A 20,493-nucleotide genomic window follows, 5' to 3' on the forward strand; every position below is an offset into this window, starting at 1 on the left:
GCAACTAGAGAAAGCCCACGCACAGCAACAAAGACCCAACGTGGCCAAAAATAAATAAATAAATAAATTAGAAAAATTATACCTCAATAAAGCGGAAATTTAAAAAAAAAGAAAAAGGTGGCTATACATTAGATCAAATTTTCAGTTTTGATGAAACACCTGTCTATTATAAATGCATGCCTTGGAGGACTCATATCTTACAGGACAAACATGCCCCAACATGCCCCAGAATTTAAGGTTCCAAAAGATCTCTTGTGATTTGGTGCCAAGGTCAAACTGAGGACAAGGAGCCACACCCATCCACATTGGCTCTTACGACTCTCTGTCCAATGTCAGATCCCCTCTTTCCACTGCTTCACAGTAACTCACGAGCTATAACCTTTCCAATGCCCACTTCCACAAGAAACTTCAGGTGTCATATTTATTGTAATACATACATGAATGTGTGTGTGTGTGTCTCTTACACATTGTGATTTTAGGAATGCAAATGTCATGCTATGACAGAACTAACTCAACCATGGACCTGAAGTGTTCTTGAGTTTCAGTGGGTCCCATATTACCTTGGATAAAGCTTCATTGCTCTTCATTTTTTCTCTCAGAATTTTCCACCACTTGCTCTCAGGAGGATACTGCCATGGTGTTTTCTCAAATTGTTCTAAAAGCTAAAAAACCAGAAACTTTTTCTTTCCTTTTTGAAAATAAACTTAAATCATATTAGCATAAAAATCTCTTCTAAAAAAGACAATACAGCTACGCTATCCTACCTTTCACATCACTCATACTCTGTTTTTCCTCTGGGCAGTAAACAACTGATAGAAGATAAATAGGTACCACGGAAAGCTTCTGCTTGGTTCAGTGGTGACTTCTACCAGTAATTGGGATCCCATAAGACAAAGCAGAACTGTAACCCCCTCCATACTTCACAGGCAGGGGGGCTCGTAAGCCTTCCTCTGCCTCTGACAATAGAAGGAAAATCACCCTGCCAAAGAACCCCTGCAAGAAGACTCATAGCCCCAATACCCAGGGATTCCCATGATACAGACCAAATGCTCCAGAGTGTTTTAATATTGGGGATTACAACCTAATTTTGTATAATCATGATAATGATACCAATTTGTATCCAAAGTCATGTGACAAATGTGCCTATATTTTATCTGTCACAGTGAAATGTATAAATTATATACAAATAATAAGAATCTGGATAAGTCACTGATTACAGTTTGAAGAGTAAAAATCTCTTTATTGCCTAAAGAAATACTAAGTTAGATTTTTTCCAGTACATAAAGCCATTTCTTGGCTGTAAGTTCAATTCCTCTGGAAGCTGTATTATAATCTTTCAGATAGCTGAAATCAGTTTGCTGGCTGAATGCCTTTAAATTTTCAATCACCTTTCAAAAATGCTTAACTTACCCACATACAAATTATCTATACATAAGGAGTTGGATTTACCAAGTTCCATAGTTATATTTAAGAATAGCTTTCCATCATAAATTTTATTTAAAACAGATATTAATAGACCTGTCACCAAGTGAATCAAGATTGAAACATTTTCAAGAACTGACTTCCCTAAAGACCAAGCCACATAAACTAAAACCCAGGCAAAAGCTCTCACCTGTTTAGTAACAGCATTTATGTCTCCTAGCAAGGTCACAGCAGGTCTTACATTATTCCCCAACTCTTCTGCACAGATATCAACCTAAAAAAGAGGCAAGGCTAAAGAACAAGCTGTGTTTATTCTTAAAAATCTTTAAGAATTAAGACAATAAATGGACTGTGCATGTTACACATAAGCACATGATTAAGATTTGATATTCAAGAAGTTCCTTGATAAAAGTATAAATCCACGGAACTATATGAGTATCATAGCTAGTATAGAAACCTCACTATCACTTCAAGAAGTAAAATTGCTGTGTCAGTTAGGCTTGAACATTTAAAATTTTATTAAACCTTGTGTAATTGTTCTTAAAAAAAAAAAAAGAAACCTCACTATCTTCCCTCATTTTAAAATCTACTCCGGGGACTTCCCTGGTGGCGCAGTGGTTAAGAATCCGCCTGCCAACGCAGGGGATGTGGGTTTGAGCCCTGGTCCGGGAAGATCCCACATGCCAAGGAGCAACTAAGCCCGTGGGGCACAACTACTGATCCTGCACTCTAGAGCCTGCGAGCCACAACTACTGAGCCTGCGTACCACACCTACTGAAGCCTGCGCGCCGACAGCCCGTGTGCTAGAGAAAGCCCGTGTGCAGCAATGAAGACCCAACACAGCCAAAAATCAATAAATAAAAATTAAAAAAAAAAAATCTACTCCGTAGAACTTTAGTATTGTTCCACTATACTCACAGGAATGCATTTGACTTGATCAATTACAGTTTTGAATGTAATGAATAATAAGGTTCTACTTAATTACCCTGGAATTCTTATTCAGAGCAGGAGTTCTCAAATTTCAGCATATATCAGAACCGCCCGGTAGGCCTGTTAAGCCACAGACTGCAAGAATCCACCTCAGAGTTTCTGACCTCAAGAGGTCTGGGGTGGGGCCCAAAAATGTACATTTCTAACAGGTTTCCCAGGAGGTGCCGATGCTGCTGGTCCAGGAACCACTTTTGAGACCCACTCCCAGGGAACGGCATGATTACGTCTTATTTACTCAGAAGCTCCATTTCTGGATGGCCATGGGCAAGCTTCATGGAAAACAGCTTCTTCGAGGAAAAGTAATTTAGGCACCCCAAAGGGGATGCACTTTATTCTGTAATCAAGAGGCAGCATCTTCCAGTACAATCCAGGTCTTGCTTGTTTGTGGTTTTAGTTTTCAATGGCCCCTATTAGAAGTTGACTTAGGAAGTAAAAGGTAAGCAGGGAGAAGACAGCAATTGCAGCGAGGCCATTAAAATACCTTTACACAATCTGTGTAGGGCAAACAGGTTTGTAGGCAGTACTTTTCACAACAGTAAGGAAACTGGTTTATAAAGAGGGGTCATAAAGATACAAGAGCTTATTCCAAACACATAGTTTTAGCACCATTGTTTAGAGATTTCCAGCCAAAGGGTGTTTGAAGGTTTTGGAATCTAAAAGAATAACTTGATCCCTAACAATGCTGAATGTTTTGTTCTAATCTACCTCCTACTTGAACCTCTTTTGTCTACCTTTAAATATACTTGAACTATGAAGAGGCAAATTATGCTTTTCAAACTATTTAAAACTTGATTTTGAAAGGTTTTCTGGTTAGCAGTAAAGTGGTACATTATGTTTCATAGGCTTGAAAAGGCAGCTTACTTTGGTACCTGTAATTACGCCAGACAATTTATAAAATTCTACTTTTGTAAAAAGAGAAACAGTTCTTTACAAAAGCCAAGAAGAAAGTGGAGCTGATAACGGCTGACAGAATAATAAACTACACATAGCTCTGATTTTAAATCTCTCCTCTTAGGACTTCCCTGGTGGCACAGTGGTTAAGAATCCGCCTGCCAATACAGGGGACGTGGGTTCGAGCCCTGGTCTGGGAAGATCCCACATGCCAAGGAGCAACTAAGCCCGTGTGCCACAACTACTGAGCCTGTGCTCTAGAGCCTGCGAGCCACAACTACTGAGCCTGCGTACAACAACTCCTGAAGCCTGTGCGCCTAGAGCCTGTGCTCCACAACAAGAGAAGCCACTGCAGTGAGAAGCCCGCGCACCGCAATGAAGATTAGCCCCCGATCGCTGCAACTAGAGAAAGCCCAAGTGCAGCAATGAAGACCCAACGCAGCCAAAAATCAATCAATTAATCAATTAATCTCTCCTCTTTGAGTACCTGGATAAACTTCACATCTGGCTGATATCTTGGAGGCAGTCCAAAATGTAAAATCCAATTTAATCTGGCACCAAATAACACAATTACATCAGCAAATTGCAAAGCCCTATTAAAAAGAAAAATCTGATATAACAAAAAGGATATCTACATTCTTATTTGAATTATTCTAAAGTTAATTTCTAAAGTATTTGGAAAAGTCTAAATAATTTGGATCTTGTACTGGTCTTGAGAATCAGCTTATACGGTAAATTTGATCTTTCAAACTGAAATAATTTATGAAGCCATTCTATTTAAATGCTAATCCAAAAGATGAAATAAGTAGAAAATACTACCATAAGACTTTATCTATACTCTATATCATTTGTTACATTTTTATCATTAGAAAAATTAATACAAGTATACTGTAGATAATCTGGAAAAAGCAGAAAAGTATAAAGAAAAAGCCAAAATCTCCCAATAATACTACCAATTTATAAAGTATTATTAATATCCTGGCATAATTTCATCTAGTCTTTTTTTCTACACATGTGTATTTTTATATAGTTGAGCTTATATACTAAATACTGTCTCATGCATTTTTTAAAATATTTTATTTTATTTTATTTTTATTTTTAAACATCTTTATTGGAGTATAATCGCTTTACAATGGTGTTAGTTTCTGCTTTATAACAAAGTGAATCAGTTATACATATACATATGTTCCCACATCTCTTCCCTCTGGCGTCTCCCTCCCTCCCACCCTCCTTATCCCACCCCTCTAGGTGGTCACAAAGCACCGAGCTGATCTCCCTGTGCTATGCAGCTGCTTCCCACTAGCTATCTATTTGACATTTGGTAGTGTATATATGTCCATGACACTCTCTCACCCTGTCACATCTTACCCCTCCCCCTCCCCATATCCTCCAGTCCATTCTCTAGTAGGTCTGTGTCTTTATTCCCGTCTTGCCACTAGGTTCTTCATGATCTTTATTATTTTTTTTTTTTTTAGATTCCATATATATGTGTTAGCATACTGTATTTGTTTTTCTCTTTCTCACTTACTTCACTCTGTATGACAGACTCTAACTCCATCCACCTCATTACAAATACCTCCATTTCATTTCTTTTTATGGCTGAGTAATATTCCATTGTATATATGTGCCACATCTTCTTTATCCATTCATCCGATGATGGACACTTAGGTTGCTTCCATGTCCTGGCTATTGTAAATAGAGATGCAATGAACATTGTGGTACATGACTCTTTTTGAATTATGGTTTTCTCAGGGTATATGCCCAGTAGTGGGATTGCTGGGTTGTATGGTAGTTCTATATTTACTTTTTTAAGGAACCTCCATACTGTTCTCCATAGTGGCTGTATCAATTTACATTCCCACCAACAGTGCAAGAGGGTTCCCTTTTCTCCACACCCTCTCCAGCATTTATTGTTTCTAGATTTTTTGATGATGGCCATTCTGACCGGTGTAAGATGATATCTCATTGTAGTTTTGATTTGCATTTCTCTAATGATTAATGATGTTGAGCATTCTTTCATGTGTCTGTTGGCAATCTGTATATCTTCTTTGGAGAAATGTCTATTTAGGTCTTCTGCCCATTTTTGGATTGGGTTGTTTGTTTTTTTGTTATTGAGCTGCATGAGCTGCTTGTAAATCTTGGAGATTAATCCTTTGTCAGTTGCTTCATTTGCAAATATTTTCTCCCATTCTGAGGGTTGTCTTTTGGTCCTTTTATGGTTTCCTTTGCTGTGCAAAAACTTTTAAGTTTCATTAGGTCCCATTTGTTTAATTGTGTTTTTATTTCCATTTCTCTAGGAGCTGGGTCAAAAAAGATCTTGCTGTGATTTATGTCATAGAGTGTTCTGCCTATGTTTTCCTCTAAGAGTTTGATAGTGTCTGGCCTTACACTTAGGTCTTTAATCCATTTTGAGTTTATTTTTGTGTATGGTGTCAGGGAGTGTTCTAATTTCATACTTTTACATGTACCTGTCCAGTTTTCCCAGCACCACTTATTGAAGAGGCTGTCTTTTCTCCACTGTATATGCTTGCCTCCTTTATCAAAGATAAGGTGACCATGTGTGCGTGGGTTTATCTCTGGGCTTTCTATCCTGTTCCATTGATCTATGTTTCTGTTTCTGTGCCAGTACCAAACTGTCTTGATTACTGTAGCTTTGTAATATAGTCTGAAGTCAGGGAGCCTGATTCCTCCAGCTCCGTTTTTCTTTCTCCATGTTGCTTTGGCTATTCGGGGTCTTTTGTGTTTCCATACAAATTGTGAAATTATTTGTTCTAGTTCTGTGAAAAATGCCATTGGTAGTTTGATAGGGATTGCATTGAATCTGTAGATTGCTTTGGGTAGTAGAGTCATTTTCACAATGTTGATTCTTCCAATCCAAGAACATGGTATATCTCTCCATCTATTTGTATCATCTTTAATTTCTTTCATCAGTGTCTTATAATTTTCTGCATACAGGTCTTTTGTCTCCTTACGTAGGTTTATTCCTAGATATTTTATTCTTTTTGTTGCAGTGGTAAACGGGAGTGTTTTCTTAATTTCACTTTCAGATTTTTCATCATTAGTGTATAGGAATGCAAGAGATTTCTGTGCATTCATTTTGTGTCCTGCTACTTTAACAAATTCATTGATTAGCTCTAGTAGTTTTCTGGTAGCATCTTTAGGATTCTCCATGTATAGGATCATGTCATCTGCAAACAGTGACAGCTTTACTTCTTCTTTTCCGATTTGTATTCCTTTTATTTCTTTTTCTTCTCTGATTGCTGTGGCTAACACTTCCAAAACTATGTTGAATTATAGTGGTGAGAGTGGGCAGTCTTGTCTTGTTCCTGATCTTAGTGGAAATGGTTTCAGTTTTTCACCATCGAGGACAATGTTGGCTGTGGGTTTGTCATATATGGCCTTTATTATGTTGAGGAAAGTTCCCTCTATGCCTACTTTCTGCAAGGCTTTTATCATAAATGGGTGTTGAATTTTGTCGAAAGCTTTCTCTGCATCTATTGAGATGATCATATGGTTTTTCTCCTTCAATTTGTTAATATGGTGTATCACGTTGATTGATTTGCGTATATTGAAGAATCCTTGCATTCCTGGGATAAACCCCACTTGATCATGGTGTATGATCCTTTTAATGTGCTGTTGGATTCTGTTTGCTAGTATTTTGTTGAGAATTTTTGCATCTATGTTCATCAGTGATATTGGCCTGTAGTTTTCTTTCTTTGTGACATCTTTGTCTGGTTTTGGTATCAGGGTGATGGTGGCCTCGTAGAATGAGTTGGGGAGTGTTCCTCCCTCTGCAATATTTTGGAAGAGTTTGATAAGGATAGGTGTTAGCTCTTCTCTAAATGTTTGATAGAATTCACCTGTGAAGCCATCTGGTCCTGGGCTTTTGTTTGTTGGAAGATTTTTAATCACAGTTTCAATTTCAGTGCTTGTGATTGGTCTGTTCATATTTTCTATTTCTTCCTGGTTCAGTCTCGGCAGGTTGTGCATTTCTAAGAATCTGTCCATTTCTTCCAGGTTGTCCATTTTATTGGCATAGAGTTGCTTGCAGTAATCTCTCATGATCGTTTGTATTTCTGCAGTGTCAGTGGTTACTTCTCCTTTTTCATTTCTAATTCTATTGATTTGAGTCTTCTCCCTTTTTCTCTTGATGAGTCTGGCTAATGGTTTATCAATTTTGTTTATCTTCTCAAAGAACCAGCTTTTAGTTTTATTGATCTTTGCTATTGTCTCCTTCATTTCTTTTTCATTTATTGCTGATCTGATCTTTATGATTTCTTTCCCTCTGCTAGCTTTGGGGTTTTTTTGTTCTTCTTTCTCTAATTGCTTTAGGTTCAAGGTTAGGTTGTTTATTCGAGATGTTTCCTGTTTCTTCAGGTAGGCTTGTATTGCTATAAACTTCCCTCTTAGAACTGCTTTTGCTGCATCCCATAGGTTTTGGGTCGTCGTGTCTCTATAGTCATTTGTTTCTAGGTATTTTTTGATTTCCCCTTTGATTTCTTCAGTGATCACTTCGTTATTAAGTAGTGTATTGTGTAGCCTCCATGTGTTTGTATTTTTTACAGATCTTTTCCTGTAATTGATATCTAGTCTCATAGCGTTGTGGTCAGAAAAGATACTTGATACAATTTCAGTTTTCTTAAATTTACCAAGGCTTGATTTGTGACCCAAGATATGATCTATCCTGGAGAATGTTCCATGAGCACTTGAGAAAAATGTGTATTCTGTTGTTTTTGGGTGGAATGTCCTATAAATATCAATTAAGTCCATCTTGTTTAATGTATCATTTAAAGCTTGTGTTTCCTTATTTATTTTCATTTTGGATGATCTGTCCATTGGTGAAAGTGGGGTGTTAAAGTCCCCTACTATGATTGTGTTACTGTCAATTTCCCCTTTTATGGCTGTTAGTATTTGCCTTATGTATTGAGGTGCTCCTATGTTGGGTGCATAAATATTTACAATTGTTATACCTTCCTCTTGGATCAATCCCTTGATCATTATATAGTGTCCTTCTTTGTCTCTTGTAATAGTCTTTTTTTTAAAGTCTATTTTGTCTGATATGAGAATTGCTACTCCAGCTTTCTTTTGATTTCCATTTGCATGGAATATCTTTTTCCATCCCCTCACTTTCAGTCTGTATGTGTCTCTAGGTCTGAAGTGGGTCTCTTGTAGACAGCATATATATGGGTCTTGTTTTTGTATCCATTCAGCCAGTCTGTGTCTTTTGGTGGGAGCATTTAATCCATTTACATTTAAGGTAATTATCGATATGTATGTTCCTATTCCCATTTTCTTAAATGTTTTGGGTTTGTTATTGTAGGTGTTTTCCTTCTCTTGTGTTTCTTGCCTAGAGAAGTTCCTTTAGCATTTGTTGTAAAGCTGGTTTGGTGGTGCTGAACTCTCTCAGCTTTTGCTTGTCTGTAAAGGTTTTAATTTCTCCATCAAATCTGAATGAGATCCTTGCTGGGTAGAGTAACCTTGGTTGTAGGTTTTTCTCCTTCATCACTTTAAGTATATCCTGCCACTCCCTTCTGGCTTGCAGAGTTTCTGCTGAAAGATCAGCTGTTAACCTTATGGGGATGCCCTTGTGTGTTATTTGTTGTTTTTCCCTTGCTGCTTTTAATATGTTTTCTTTATATTTAATTTTTGATAGTTTGATTAATATGTGTCTTGGCGTGTTTCTCCTTGGATTTATCTTGTATGGGACTCTCTGTGCTTCCTGGACTTGATTAACTATTTCCTTTCCCATATTAGGGAAGTTTTCAACTATAATCTCTTCAAATATTTTCTCAGTCCCTTTCTTTTTCTCTTCTTCTTCTGGGACCCCTATGATTCGAATGTTGGTGCGTTTAATGTTGTCCCAGAGGTCTCTGAGACTGTCCTCAGTTCTTTTCATTCTTTTTTCTTTATTCTGCTCTGCAGTAGTTATTTCCACTATTTTATCTTTCAGGTCACTTATCCGTTCTTCTGCCTCACTTATTCTGCTATTGATCCTGCCTAGAGTATTTTTAATTTCATTTGTTGTGTTTTTCATCGTTGCTTGGTTCCTCTTTAGTTCTTCTACGTCCTTGTTAAATGTTTCTTGCATTTTGTCTATTCTATTTCCAAGATTTTGGATCATCCTTACTATCATTATTCTGAATTCTTTTTCAGGTAGACTGCCTATTTCCTCTTCATTTGTTAGGTCTGGTGTGTTTTGACCCTGCTCCTTCATCTGTTGTGTGTTTTTCTGTCTTCTCATTTTGCTTATCTTACTGTGTTTAGGGTCTCCTTTTCACAGGCTGCAGGTTCGTAGTTCCCGTTGTTTTCGGTATCTGTCCCCAGTAGCTAAGGTTGGTTCAGTGGGTTGTGTAAGCTTCCTGGTGGAGTGGACTAGTGCCTGTGTTCTGGTGGATGAGGCTGGATCTTGTCATTCCGGTGGGCAGGTCCACGTCTGGTGGTGTGTTTTGGGGTGTCTGTGGCCTTATTATGATTTTAGGCAGCCTCTCTGCTAATGGATGGGGCTGTGTTCCTGTCTTGCTAGTTGTTTGGCATAGGGTGTCCAGCACTGTAGCTTGCTGGTTGTTGAGTGAAGCTGGGTCTTGATGTTGAGATGGAGATCTCTGAGAGATTTTCGCCGTTTGGTATTACGTGGAGCTGGGAGGTCTCTTGTGGACCAGTGTCCTGAAGTTGGCTGTCCCACCTCAGAGGCACAGCCCTGATGCCTGGCTGGAGCACCAAGAGCCTTTCATCCACATGGCTCAGAATAAAAGGGAGAAAAAATAGAAAGAAAGAAAGAGGATAAAATAAAACAAAATAAAGCTATTATAATAAAAATAAGAAAAAAATTATTAAGAAAAAATTTATTAAGAAAAATTTTTTTAATTTTTAAAATAAATTTATTAATTTTTTATAATAAAAATAAGAAAATAATTATTAAGAAAAAATTTATTAAGAAAAAAAATTTTTTAATTTTTTAAAATAAAAATATGAAAAATCTTATTAAGAAAAACAATTTTTTAATTGTTAAAAATAGAAAATAAGGAAAAAATTATTAAGAAAACATATATTAAGAAAAAAAAATTTTTAATAAAAAAAAAAAAAAAAGGACGGACCGAACCCTAGGACAAATGGTGAAAGCAAAGCTATACAGACAAAATCTCACCCGGAAGCATACACATATACACTCACAAATAAAGGAAAAGGGGAAAAATTAATATATCCTGCTCCCAAAGTCCACCTCCTGAATTTGGGATGATTCGTTGTCTATTCAGGTATTCCACAGATGCAGGGTACATCAAGTTGTTTGTGGAGCTTTAATCCGCTGCTTCTGAGGCTGCTGGGAGAGATTTCCCTTTCTCTTCTTTGTTCGTACAGCTCCCGGGGTTCAGCTTTGGATTTGGACCCGCCTCTGCGTGTAGGTCGCCTGAGGGCGTCTGTTCTTCGCTCACACAGGACGGGGTTATAGGAGCAGCTGCTTCGGGGGCTCTGGCTCACTCAGGCCGTGGGGAGGGAAGGGTATGGATGCGGGGCGAGCCTGCGGCAGCAAGAGGCCAGCGTGGTATTGCAGCAGCCTGAGGAGCACCGTGCGTTCCCCCTGGGAAGTTTTCCCTGGATCACAGGACCCTGGCAGTGGCAGGCTGCACAGGCTCCCGGGAGGGGAGGTGTGGATAGTAACCTGTGCTCGCACACAGGCCTCTTGGTGGCGGCAGCAGCAGCATTAGCGTCTCATGCCCGTCTCTGGGGTCCGCGCTGATAGCTGCGGCTCGCGCCCGTCTCTGGAGCTCGTTTAGGCGGCGCTCTGAATCCCCTCTCCTTGCGCACCATGAAACAAAGAGGCAAGAAAAAGTCTCTTGCCTCTTCGGCAGCTGCAGACTTTTTCCCGGACTCCCTCCGGCTAGCTGTGGTGCGCTAACCCCTTCAGGCTGTGTTCACGCCGCCAACCCCAGTCCTCTCCCTGCAATCCGACCGAAGCCCGAGCCTCAGCTCCCAGCCCCTGCCTGCCCCGGTGGGTGAGCAGACAAGCCTCTCGGGCTGGTGAGTGCTGCTCGGCGCCGATCCTCTGTGCGGGACTCTCTCCGCTTTGCCCTCCGCACCCCTGTGGCTGCGCTTTCCTCCGTGGCTCCAAAGCTTCCCCCCTCTGCCACCGGCAGTCTCCGCCCGCGAAGGGGCTTCCTAGTGTGTGGAAACCTTTCCTCCTTCACAGCTCCCTCCCACTGGTGCAGGTCCCGTCCCTATTCTTTTGTCTCTGTTATTTCTTTTTTCTTTTGCCCTACCCAAGTACGTGGGGAGTTTCTTGCCTTTTGGGAGGTCTGATGTCTTCTGCCAGTGTTCCGTGGGTGTTCTGTAGGAGCAGTTCCACGTGTAGATGTATTTCTAATGTATCTGTGGGAAGGAAGGTGATCTCCGCGTCTCACTCTTCCGCCATCTTGCCCAGCTCTCATGCACTTTTGCTTATCATAAATGTTTTCCTTTATCATTAAGTTCTTCTTAAATACAAATTTTAAAGGCTACACATTTTGTTGAACACAAATTTATTTCACCTCTTCTCAACTGCTGGATATTTTCTTTGTTATTAACAGTACTGGGTTGGTTGCACATCTTTATTTGAATCTTAGTATATACTTCATATTGATTCCTTGAAGCAGGTATTTTTATGATGATTGATTCACTTTCCCCAACTGCTTTCAAAAAATATTACACCAAGTATATTTCTAATAGTTTTATATATTTTTGTCAATATAACTTCAATTTTTTGATATTTACTTTGATATCCACTCTGATATTAATAACCCTTGCTTTCCTTTTGTTTACCTCATACATCTTTGCTTGCTTTTACACTGTATCATTTTGTTTCAGATGTGGCTCTAATGATGCATACAACTGTCATTATTATTGATCCAACTGAAATGTCATGCCTTTTTCCAGGATAATTTTTATTATAATAATTGCCGTGGGTTTTCTTTTTTCTACTTCTTGGCTAGTTCCCATTTTTCTTATCTTTTGTCCAAAGAGGATCTGTTTTTTTTTTTTTTGCTTTTATCTTCTGCAGTGGCTTATGCTATTTTTCACAGAAATTCAGTTATTATTTCAACTATATAGTCAAAAAAGCTATCCTCATATACTGTTTTGGTCCTGTGGGACCCAATTTAACTAACAGATAAAAACTGAAAATGGAAGGATAGATTTGCTTATAGATACTCCAAAACTTGAAATTGTTGATACTTGAAATTGTTGATACAATTATTTACAGCCCCTTACAATCTTTTCTATATTATTAATGTCATTAATATTATCTTCTTAAAATTCAACAGGAATGAAGATAAACTTCAGCTTAACCCAAGTTAAAGTATATTAAAAGAAAAAAACATTGTAATAATTAATTTGGCTACTGTACAATGTATACTAATATGAAAAAAGTAAACATATAAGCTTATTAAAATAGCATTAAATGAGCAACATTAAAGATTGAACAGGAAACATGACATTTAAAAACCCCTCAAAATTAATTTAGTGTTTGCATGACAACATGAAAATTACCAAATGTAGAACAGTGGTAAAGTGTGGAGAGGGAGGGAGGAAATGGGATCAGGTAAGATATGCAGGGACTACAAACAAATCTGTAATTTTTTGTTTCTCAAAAAAAAATCTTAAAGCAACAACATACTACTTAATATTATATTTGATAAAGTTGAGTGGTGGTTACATAGTACTCATTAAATTACTCTCTCGTTTGTATATTTACAATATTTCATAATAAAGAAATTAAAAGAAAAAAACACATGGTTTATCAGAAAGTGTGTTTTAAAAATTTAAAAAGAAGAGGGGCTTCCCTGGCGGTTCAGTGGATAAGACTCCAAGCTCCCACTGCAGGGGGCGTGGGTTTGATCCCTGGTTGGGGACTAAGATGCCACATGTGGCAGGGCAAAAAAAAAACAGTAAAAAGAATGAGGTGAAGTCAATTAAAAAAAAAAATCTAAGAAGAAGAGACTTCCAGTGCCAGCCAAGGCTGGGTAATCCCACTCCAGCCTAGCTCTCCCACTGATACAGTGGAAACTCTGAACAAACTATAAAAAGCAACTACCTGAGGCTTCTGAAAAGTAAAGAACAGTAGGTGGACCGGGACGAGATCAAAGAAGTGACCCATGCAGGCGGTGAGTTTTTAAGGTTTTCCCCTCTTTTATCTCTTCGCTTTTATTCAGAGCAGTCCTAGTTGCAGAACTAAAGGAAAGCAAAAACTTGGAGAGAAACCGTGTCTTTTTGGCCAGAAGATCAGGAAAAGGGACCCTGCATGCCTGAGAGCATGGGGGGAAAGCTCCAAAATTTTCTTTTTCTCTATTTCTCTCTCACAGCTGTGCTGTGAGGGCAGCACAGCGGCACTGTGGTAAGTCCTAAGCAGCTAAAATCCCAAGAGAAACTTCATTTTTCAGGCAAGAGGAATTGGGAAAAGGGGCCCCTGTGGTCTGGAGAATATGGGGGCATCCCCCTTATCTTTCATCTTTCTTTTTTTTCCTGCCACTTTGCCTCAAAGGCAGCACCTATTGTGTGGTACGATAAGGTAGCAGCAAGGGCCAGGAAAAGGGACTCTGGGAAATGGGTGGGCTATGTCTTAAGAGAGAAAAGGAATCCCTAGTTCTGGATATTAACCAGCATGTTTATATCCAGAACTGGGGCTGGGGCTCACCCCTGGGCTGGGCATGTGTGGACAGACCCAAAGGAGCATAGCAAAGGCTTTGGAAATCAACTGACCCTGGAACCATGCTCACAGTGAGTGAGTCAGAACCTGCAGTCTGAATCTAACCAAGCTAACTGCTTGCTAAAACAAACAAACAAAATCAGCATTCTACAGAGGATTTTGGTATGACCTAGAATCTCACAACACAGTATTCAAAATTCTAGGATACAATCCAAAACTACTCAAAACACAAAGAACCAGAAAAATGTAACCAATTTCAAAAGAAAATATAATGAATAGATGCCAATTGTACTGATGACCCAGATGTTAGAATCAGTAAACACATGCTTTAAATCAGCTATTATAACTATGTTCTATAAGGTAAACAAAAATACTCTTGAAATAAATGGGAAGATAAACATTCTCAGCAGAGAAATAGAACATATAAAGTAGACAAAAGGATTAAAAAGAATTAAACAGTTATTCAGGGACCTATGGGACAATATCAACATGCCTAATATTTGTGTTACTCCAGAAAGGAGAAAGAGATCGGTGTAGAAAAAAATATTTGAAGAAATAACGGCCAAAAACTTTCCAAATTTGGTGAAAGGTATCAATGTACAGATTCAAGAAGATTAGAGAACCCCAAACAGGATAAACTAAAAGAAAACCGTGTCCAGACACATCATAATCAAACTGCTGAGAAACAAAGATAAAAAAAAATTCTGGAAGGAGCCACAGAAAGACAACTACATCAGCGGACAGAGATTCAAATGACTACAGATTTCTCATCTGAAACCATGAGAGTCAGGAGATAGAGGACAACATCTTTAAAGTGTTGAAAAGTCTAAAAAGAAACAGATGTGCTTAAAATTATGTGATTCTTTCAGAACTTCTCCTAGATTCATTAAAGTCACAAAATAATTTAAATTAGCCTGGAATCTGCCAAGCCATTGTATTTAAAATCTGGAGCGCCACGTACCTGGATCTGGCAGCACCTACACAGTTTGGATGGTTGTCAGGGATAACACCCTTTCCCATGGGGGTGGGCAGAAATGGCAATTTACATTGCTCCACCAATTTCCTGATACTCTCCTCTGCACGGGCATAAGCAGCACCTACAAGAAATCGAAATGTATTGGACAAGTCAGTTAAGCTCCAGACACTGTGACCCTTAAAATAGTTCATGTGAAATTGCTTTTAGAACTTCTCAAACATTCTCCTGCTCAGGGCTTAAACTCAAAACAAATTGTGACTATGGTTTTTGTTTTTTGGCCACGCCACATGGCACGTGGGATCTTAGTTCCCCGACCAGGGATCAAACCTGTGCCCCTGCAGTGGAAGTGCAGAGTCTTAACCACTGGACCACCAGGGAAGTCCTGTGACTACGGTTTTTATCTTTGGTATTTTACAATGTTTAAGAGGGCAATAGTTCTAATTTCCCCCCCAAGTAATATTATCAATTATTCTGAACGACGTCTACCCCCAAACAAAAGTTGCACTTCACATCTCTTGCTGCTCTTAATTGTCAGTTCTATGCTACTTTCCTATTGGATTACTACTCACAATTCCCTGGACACACATCTACTGGTAGGCGCAGGTGGGAAAGGAAGGACTTTGCCCTGACAGGGAAGAGCAACCTCACACGTTGCTCCCCATCACCAGCTAACCAGGACTGCACAGTCATCTAGTCTGCGTATGGAAATTCTAACAAGGGGCCTACGTTTCTAAAGCTCTGTAGATCGCTTCATAGGCTCTATAACCCTGTGATCACAACAGGATTAACTCGAATGGGTCACATCATTTGTTTTTACAGTTGTGTGCCTGCAGAATAACCATATGCTTTATGCCCTCAATGGCACTGAAAACAACTTACTGTCTCAATATAGAAATGATTTCGTTTCTAATGTCATCAAGGCCATCGTTTTAGCTATTTAACTTTATGCTCTTTCTGAGGGTTAGTAGAATATTACTCCATATCCAGAACTTATAATTCTCTACTGAGTCTCAGTAAATAGTATAGTATGTTCAGATTCAATTTAATGCTCCCCCCTATAAAACTACCTTAGAATCTTTTGTCATCCATGTAGGATGAAAAATAATCCCTTTTTTTTAATCCAGAAAGTTTCCTTGTATTCTCCTTCTTGCCTCAATATTTGTCCATTCAGTTCCCTCTTCCTGGACTGCGTGGGTTCTCTGTGTCCACTCAGTGACCGGTCACCCATTTTTTCAAGGGGTGGCTACAGCGTCATCTCTTCTGAACGGTCTCTCGACACCACCTACACAAGAACATTGTTGCTGCTTCCCCTGGGAATCCACCTCAGCTCTCTACACACACCCCATTTATTTGTGACCAGGTCTGTCCACTTATAAGTAGGAACCATTATTTCTCTATATACCTCACAAATGTTTTCTATAATCCCTGCCTTATCATAAGGACTCATTAAATGGTGGTTAAAGGAAGTACAAAAACTAGCATCCACTGAGCTCTTTCTATTATTTTGTTGTTTAATTGTAACAATACTGTTGAGGTAGCTAATCTCTATTTTACAAGTGAGGTAACTGAGACTCAAAGCAGTTTTTGCCAAGGTCACAGAGCTAATATATCACATAGCTGTACACAACTCAGCTCTGACTTCAATTTTTTTCTGTTGTCCACCATTTTTACTAAAACTGTTTTTAGTTTCTATGCAGTTATTTCCTAAGTAGTTGATAAATGACTAGCATGGTCATAGATGATTCATAGCCCCCTCAGGTCTAGAACATATAATGGATACTATAATAAATTGCTGACATGGGTATAAATTGGTACAATATCTTGGGAGAGAGCAATTGGACAATATGCTCCAAAGGCCTTAAAATATGAATACATTTTAACTTAGTTAATTTTCTTTCTGGGAATCTATCTTATATCCTAAATATGGAAAAAGCTTTAAGTACAAACGAGTCTGTTGCAGCTATTCTAAACACAAACAAAAACTGGCAAAGATTTAAATATTTGCCAGTAAAGCATTAGTATATACATGAATGGACATTAAAAATTATATTTGGGAAAAAAATTTAAGACCATGAGAAAATGTTATTCTAACGTTAAATGAATTAAGTATAATACGAAACTGTCTAATAGAGTGGCCATTTGACCCAGCAATCCCACTCCTAGGTACCTACTGAAAAGAACTGAAAACATACATCCACACAAACATTTGTACATGAATGTTCATAGCAACATTTTTCACAGTAGTTCAAAAGTGGAAACATCCCAAATGTCCATCAACTATGAATGGATTAAATTAAATGTGGTATATCCATACAATGGAATAATAACAATAATAACTATGAATTATATTTATTATTATATTATATATAATTATAATAAATATATTACTATCATTATTATTCAGCAATAAAAAGAAATGATGTACTGATACATGCTACAACATGGATGAACCTTGAAAAAATTATGCTAAATCAAAAAGGTCACAAAGGACCATACATTATATGATTCTATTTAAAAGAAGTGTCCAAATAGACAAATCTACAGAGACAGAAAATAGATTCACGGTTGCTTGGGGCAGAGGGCTAAGGAGGTTTGGGGCGACAGCTAAGGGATGTGGGGTTTGGGGGAGGGTAATGACAATATTCTAAAATTGATTGTGGTGATGGATGTACAACTTTGTAAATATACTAAAAGATATTAGATTGTATACTTTAAAAAAAACTGTCTATACAGTATGATCACAATGTATAAAATATACATGCTAAAAGGAATACAAAAGTACTACATGTTAAAATGATTTTCTTTGGATGAAGGGATTTCTTCTTTCTAATCTTCTGGATTTTCCAAATTTTTAATAATATTCATGTGTAATCTTCATAATGGAAGAAAACACATTTTATTCATAAGAAATGTAATAGGGACTTCCCTGGTGGCGCAGTGGTTAAGAATCCGCCTGCCAATGCAGGGGACATGGGTTCAATCCCTGGTCTGGGAAGATCCCACACGCCAAAGAGCAACTAAGCCCGTGTGCCACAACCACTTAAGCCTGTGTGCCTAGAGCCCACGAGCCACAACTACTGAGCCCGTGTGCCACAACTACTGAAGCCCGTGCGACTAGAGCCCGTGATCTGCAACAAGAGAAGCCACCACAATGAGAAGCCCGCACACCGCAACGAAGAGTAGCCCCCGCTCGCCACAACTAGAGAAAGCCCACGTTCAGCAACGAAGACCCAACACAGCCAAAAATAAATAAATAAATTTACAAAAAAAAAAAGAAATGTAATAGGTGATATTCCAGGCATTCTAGAATAATTCTATGATTTCAAAACTAATAAATAATGCTAAATGAATAAAGAGAATTTTTATTCCGATTTAAAACATTAGAGCCGATGCTAATAAATAATGAAGACAATTTCTAAACAGAATCAGCATTCTTTTGAAAGCCTAGCAAGATTTAGAGTTCCATTCAATGCTACCTTTCCCGATGATAAGAAGGGGCTGTTTGGCATTCCTAATGACAGATGCTGCCATACATACAGCAGAGCTTTCTGCCATACTAACAGGAGGTGGCATGCAGCACTCCACGTACCTGGAAATAAAGAGCTCTGTTAATTAGGAGGCCAACTTTTAAACTTTTTTAATGTGAAAATATCAAATACATAAAAAGGTAGAAAAAATAGTATAATAAACTCCATATGCCCACCCTGTAAATTCAACTACTAGTATTTTACCACATTTGCTTCACACATACGCACATAAATATACATATACATTTCTTCCTAAACCATTTGAGAGTAGATTACCGCAGCAAGACTTAAAAATTAAAAGATAAAGACTTTCTCCCATATAACCATAATATCCTTGTCATACCTGGTAAATTAATATTTATTCCCTAAGATCATCTAACAACCAAAGGAGCAATTCACTGACAGGAAATCTGAGTTAATGGCTTCACACTGTCGTAGTAGTTGTTGTTGTAGTAATAATAAAAAACATACTAAAAGTTAATATTTCATACCTACTATGTGCCATTTATCCTTATTTAATTTTCAAAATAATGAGATTAGGTATTACTATTATCTCTGTTTCACTACTGTGAAAAGAAAAACAAACTCAAAAAGTAGGTAACTTGCCTGGGGTCCCCAGATGGCATGTGGCAAAGACTGGATTGAAAATGGTTGTTCTGTCTCGAAAGTCCATGCTTTTAACTACCTCACTATATTTCCACTCACTGAGTAAGTCAATATTTTAGTACCACAATATGCATTAGTAAAAGAAATATTAAATATTAAAACTGTCATAGTTAAGTATTTCTAGACACCAACTCCTCAGTGTTTTAGTTCATTTATCCTAATTAATAAACATCATACTGTACAAAACTTGGGCATATAATACCAAAAAAGGACATCCAAATCTTTACAAAAATTTTAAAGAAGGCTTACAGAGTTAACTTACCTAAGGCACATCTCCCCCCAACCCCAATAATATTATTTTGATTGTCATGTTCAGGTATTATGAAGAATAGATGTCCTTTTTATCTGACTCTCCCAAATGGAAACCTCTACTTGGTATCCTGAGTGAACAGAAGTGCCCACTGTCTCTCTGTAGTCACTAGGTCCATGACAGCAGGAATGTGCTAAATGGTACTCAGGGTGATGCATTAACCCAAGTACCCATCCTTACCAGGCGTGACTTAGATACCAATTTATTGTACTTATTGTTCACTCAGTGTTTATTTATGGAATAAGGGAACTTGGCAAATCATAGTAACATCTGGTGTTGAAATATTTTTAAATCACAGAGACAGACTAAAATTTTTTATGCTGAGGTCTTACTAGAACTATTTGAAAATTACTATTTTTCAATAGTCACTTCATCTCTTGGTTTATACCATGAAGACTCTAAGTAACCACACTACATGAGGATTAGTTTTTTATGGTTACTGAAATAATAATTTCAAATGAGAAGTTTGGGAAGCTCCAAGTATTTGATTTAGTAATTAAACCCCAAAATAATTACTAAATAATGTCATTTTAATTAAGAGAATTAAGCCCGTTGGCCAGGATTCAGTTTAATTACTAAATCTTCGAAAGTTAAGACAAATTGAAGATTAACTTATAAACTGCTAGGTAAATTCTTTTTAAAAGGTAAGCATTATGGTAACACAATTAAGAAAGAACTCCACTTAACTATTACTCACCTTATAGAATTCACATTCACCTGGAGGTTCACAAAATCTGCAGGTATGTCAACATAGCAAGCACCTGGACGACCATAAATACTGCTTCTCACTGCCTAAGTTTATTACAAATGGAAGAAAATATTTTAAAAATCTCAATCCGTATTATCACATTCCACTCAAAGAGAATTTAAAATTGTGAAATGAACACTATTTTGATTTTTCTCGACATCCTTAGTTGATGCAACATCCTTAGAAGTAACCAATTTTAATTACATTGAAATGCCCTCTATTGATTCTATATATTTTAAAAGATATTTTTCTTTAAAAGGGGAGAGATAAGAAAAAAATACACACTTA

General features: G+C 37.9%; 1 protein-coding gene across 2 annotated transcripts in view; it reads right to left on the reverse strand.

Annotated features, from left to right (window-relative positions):
* Positions 1-20,493, reverse strand: part of HACL1 (2-hydroxyacyl-CoA lyase 1) — a 47,789-nt gene that overhangs the window by 20,032 nt on the left and 7,264 nt on the right. For both annotated transcript variants that reach the window (XM_061194699.1, XM_061194700.1), the window contains 6 exons: positions 20,155-20,249; positions 18,431-18,543; positions 14,940-15,075; positions 3,791-3,896; positions 1,613-1,696; positions 561-662 (listed from right to left, as the gene is read on the reverse strand). In XM_061194699.1, coding sequence (XP_061050682.1) covers positions 561-662; positions 1,613-1,696; positions 3,791-3,896; positions 14,940-15,075; positions 18,431-18,543; positions 20,155-20,249 — 636 coding nt within the window. The remainder of the gene's footprint in view (positions 1-560; positions 663-1,612; positions 1,697-3,790; positions 3,897-14,939; positions 15,076-18,430; positions 18,544-20,154; positions 20,250-20,493) is intronic.

Source organism: Eubalaena glacialis, chromosome 6 (assembly GCF_028564815.1).
Source record: "Eubalaena glacialis isolate mEubGla1 chromosome 6, mEubGla1.1.hap2.+ XY, whole genome shotgun sequence".
NCBI classification, from domain to species: Eukaryota; Metazoa; Chordata; class Mammalia; order Artiodactyla; family Balaenidae; genus Eubalaena; species Eubalaena glacialis.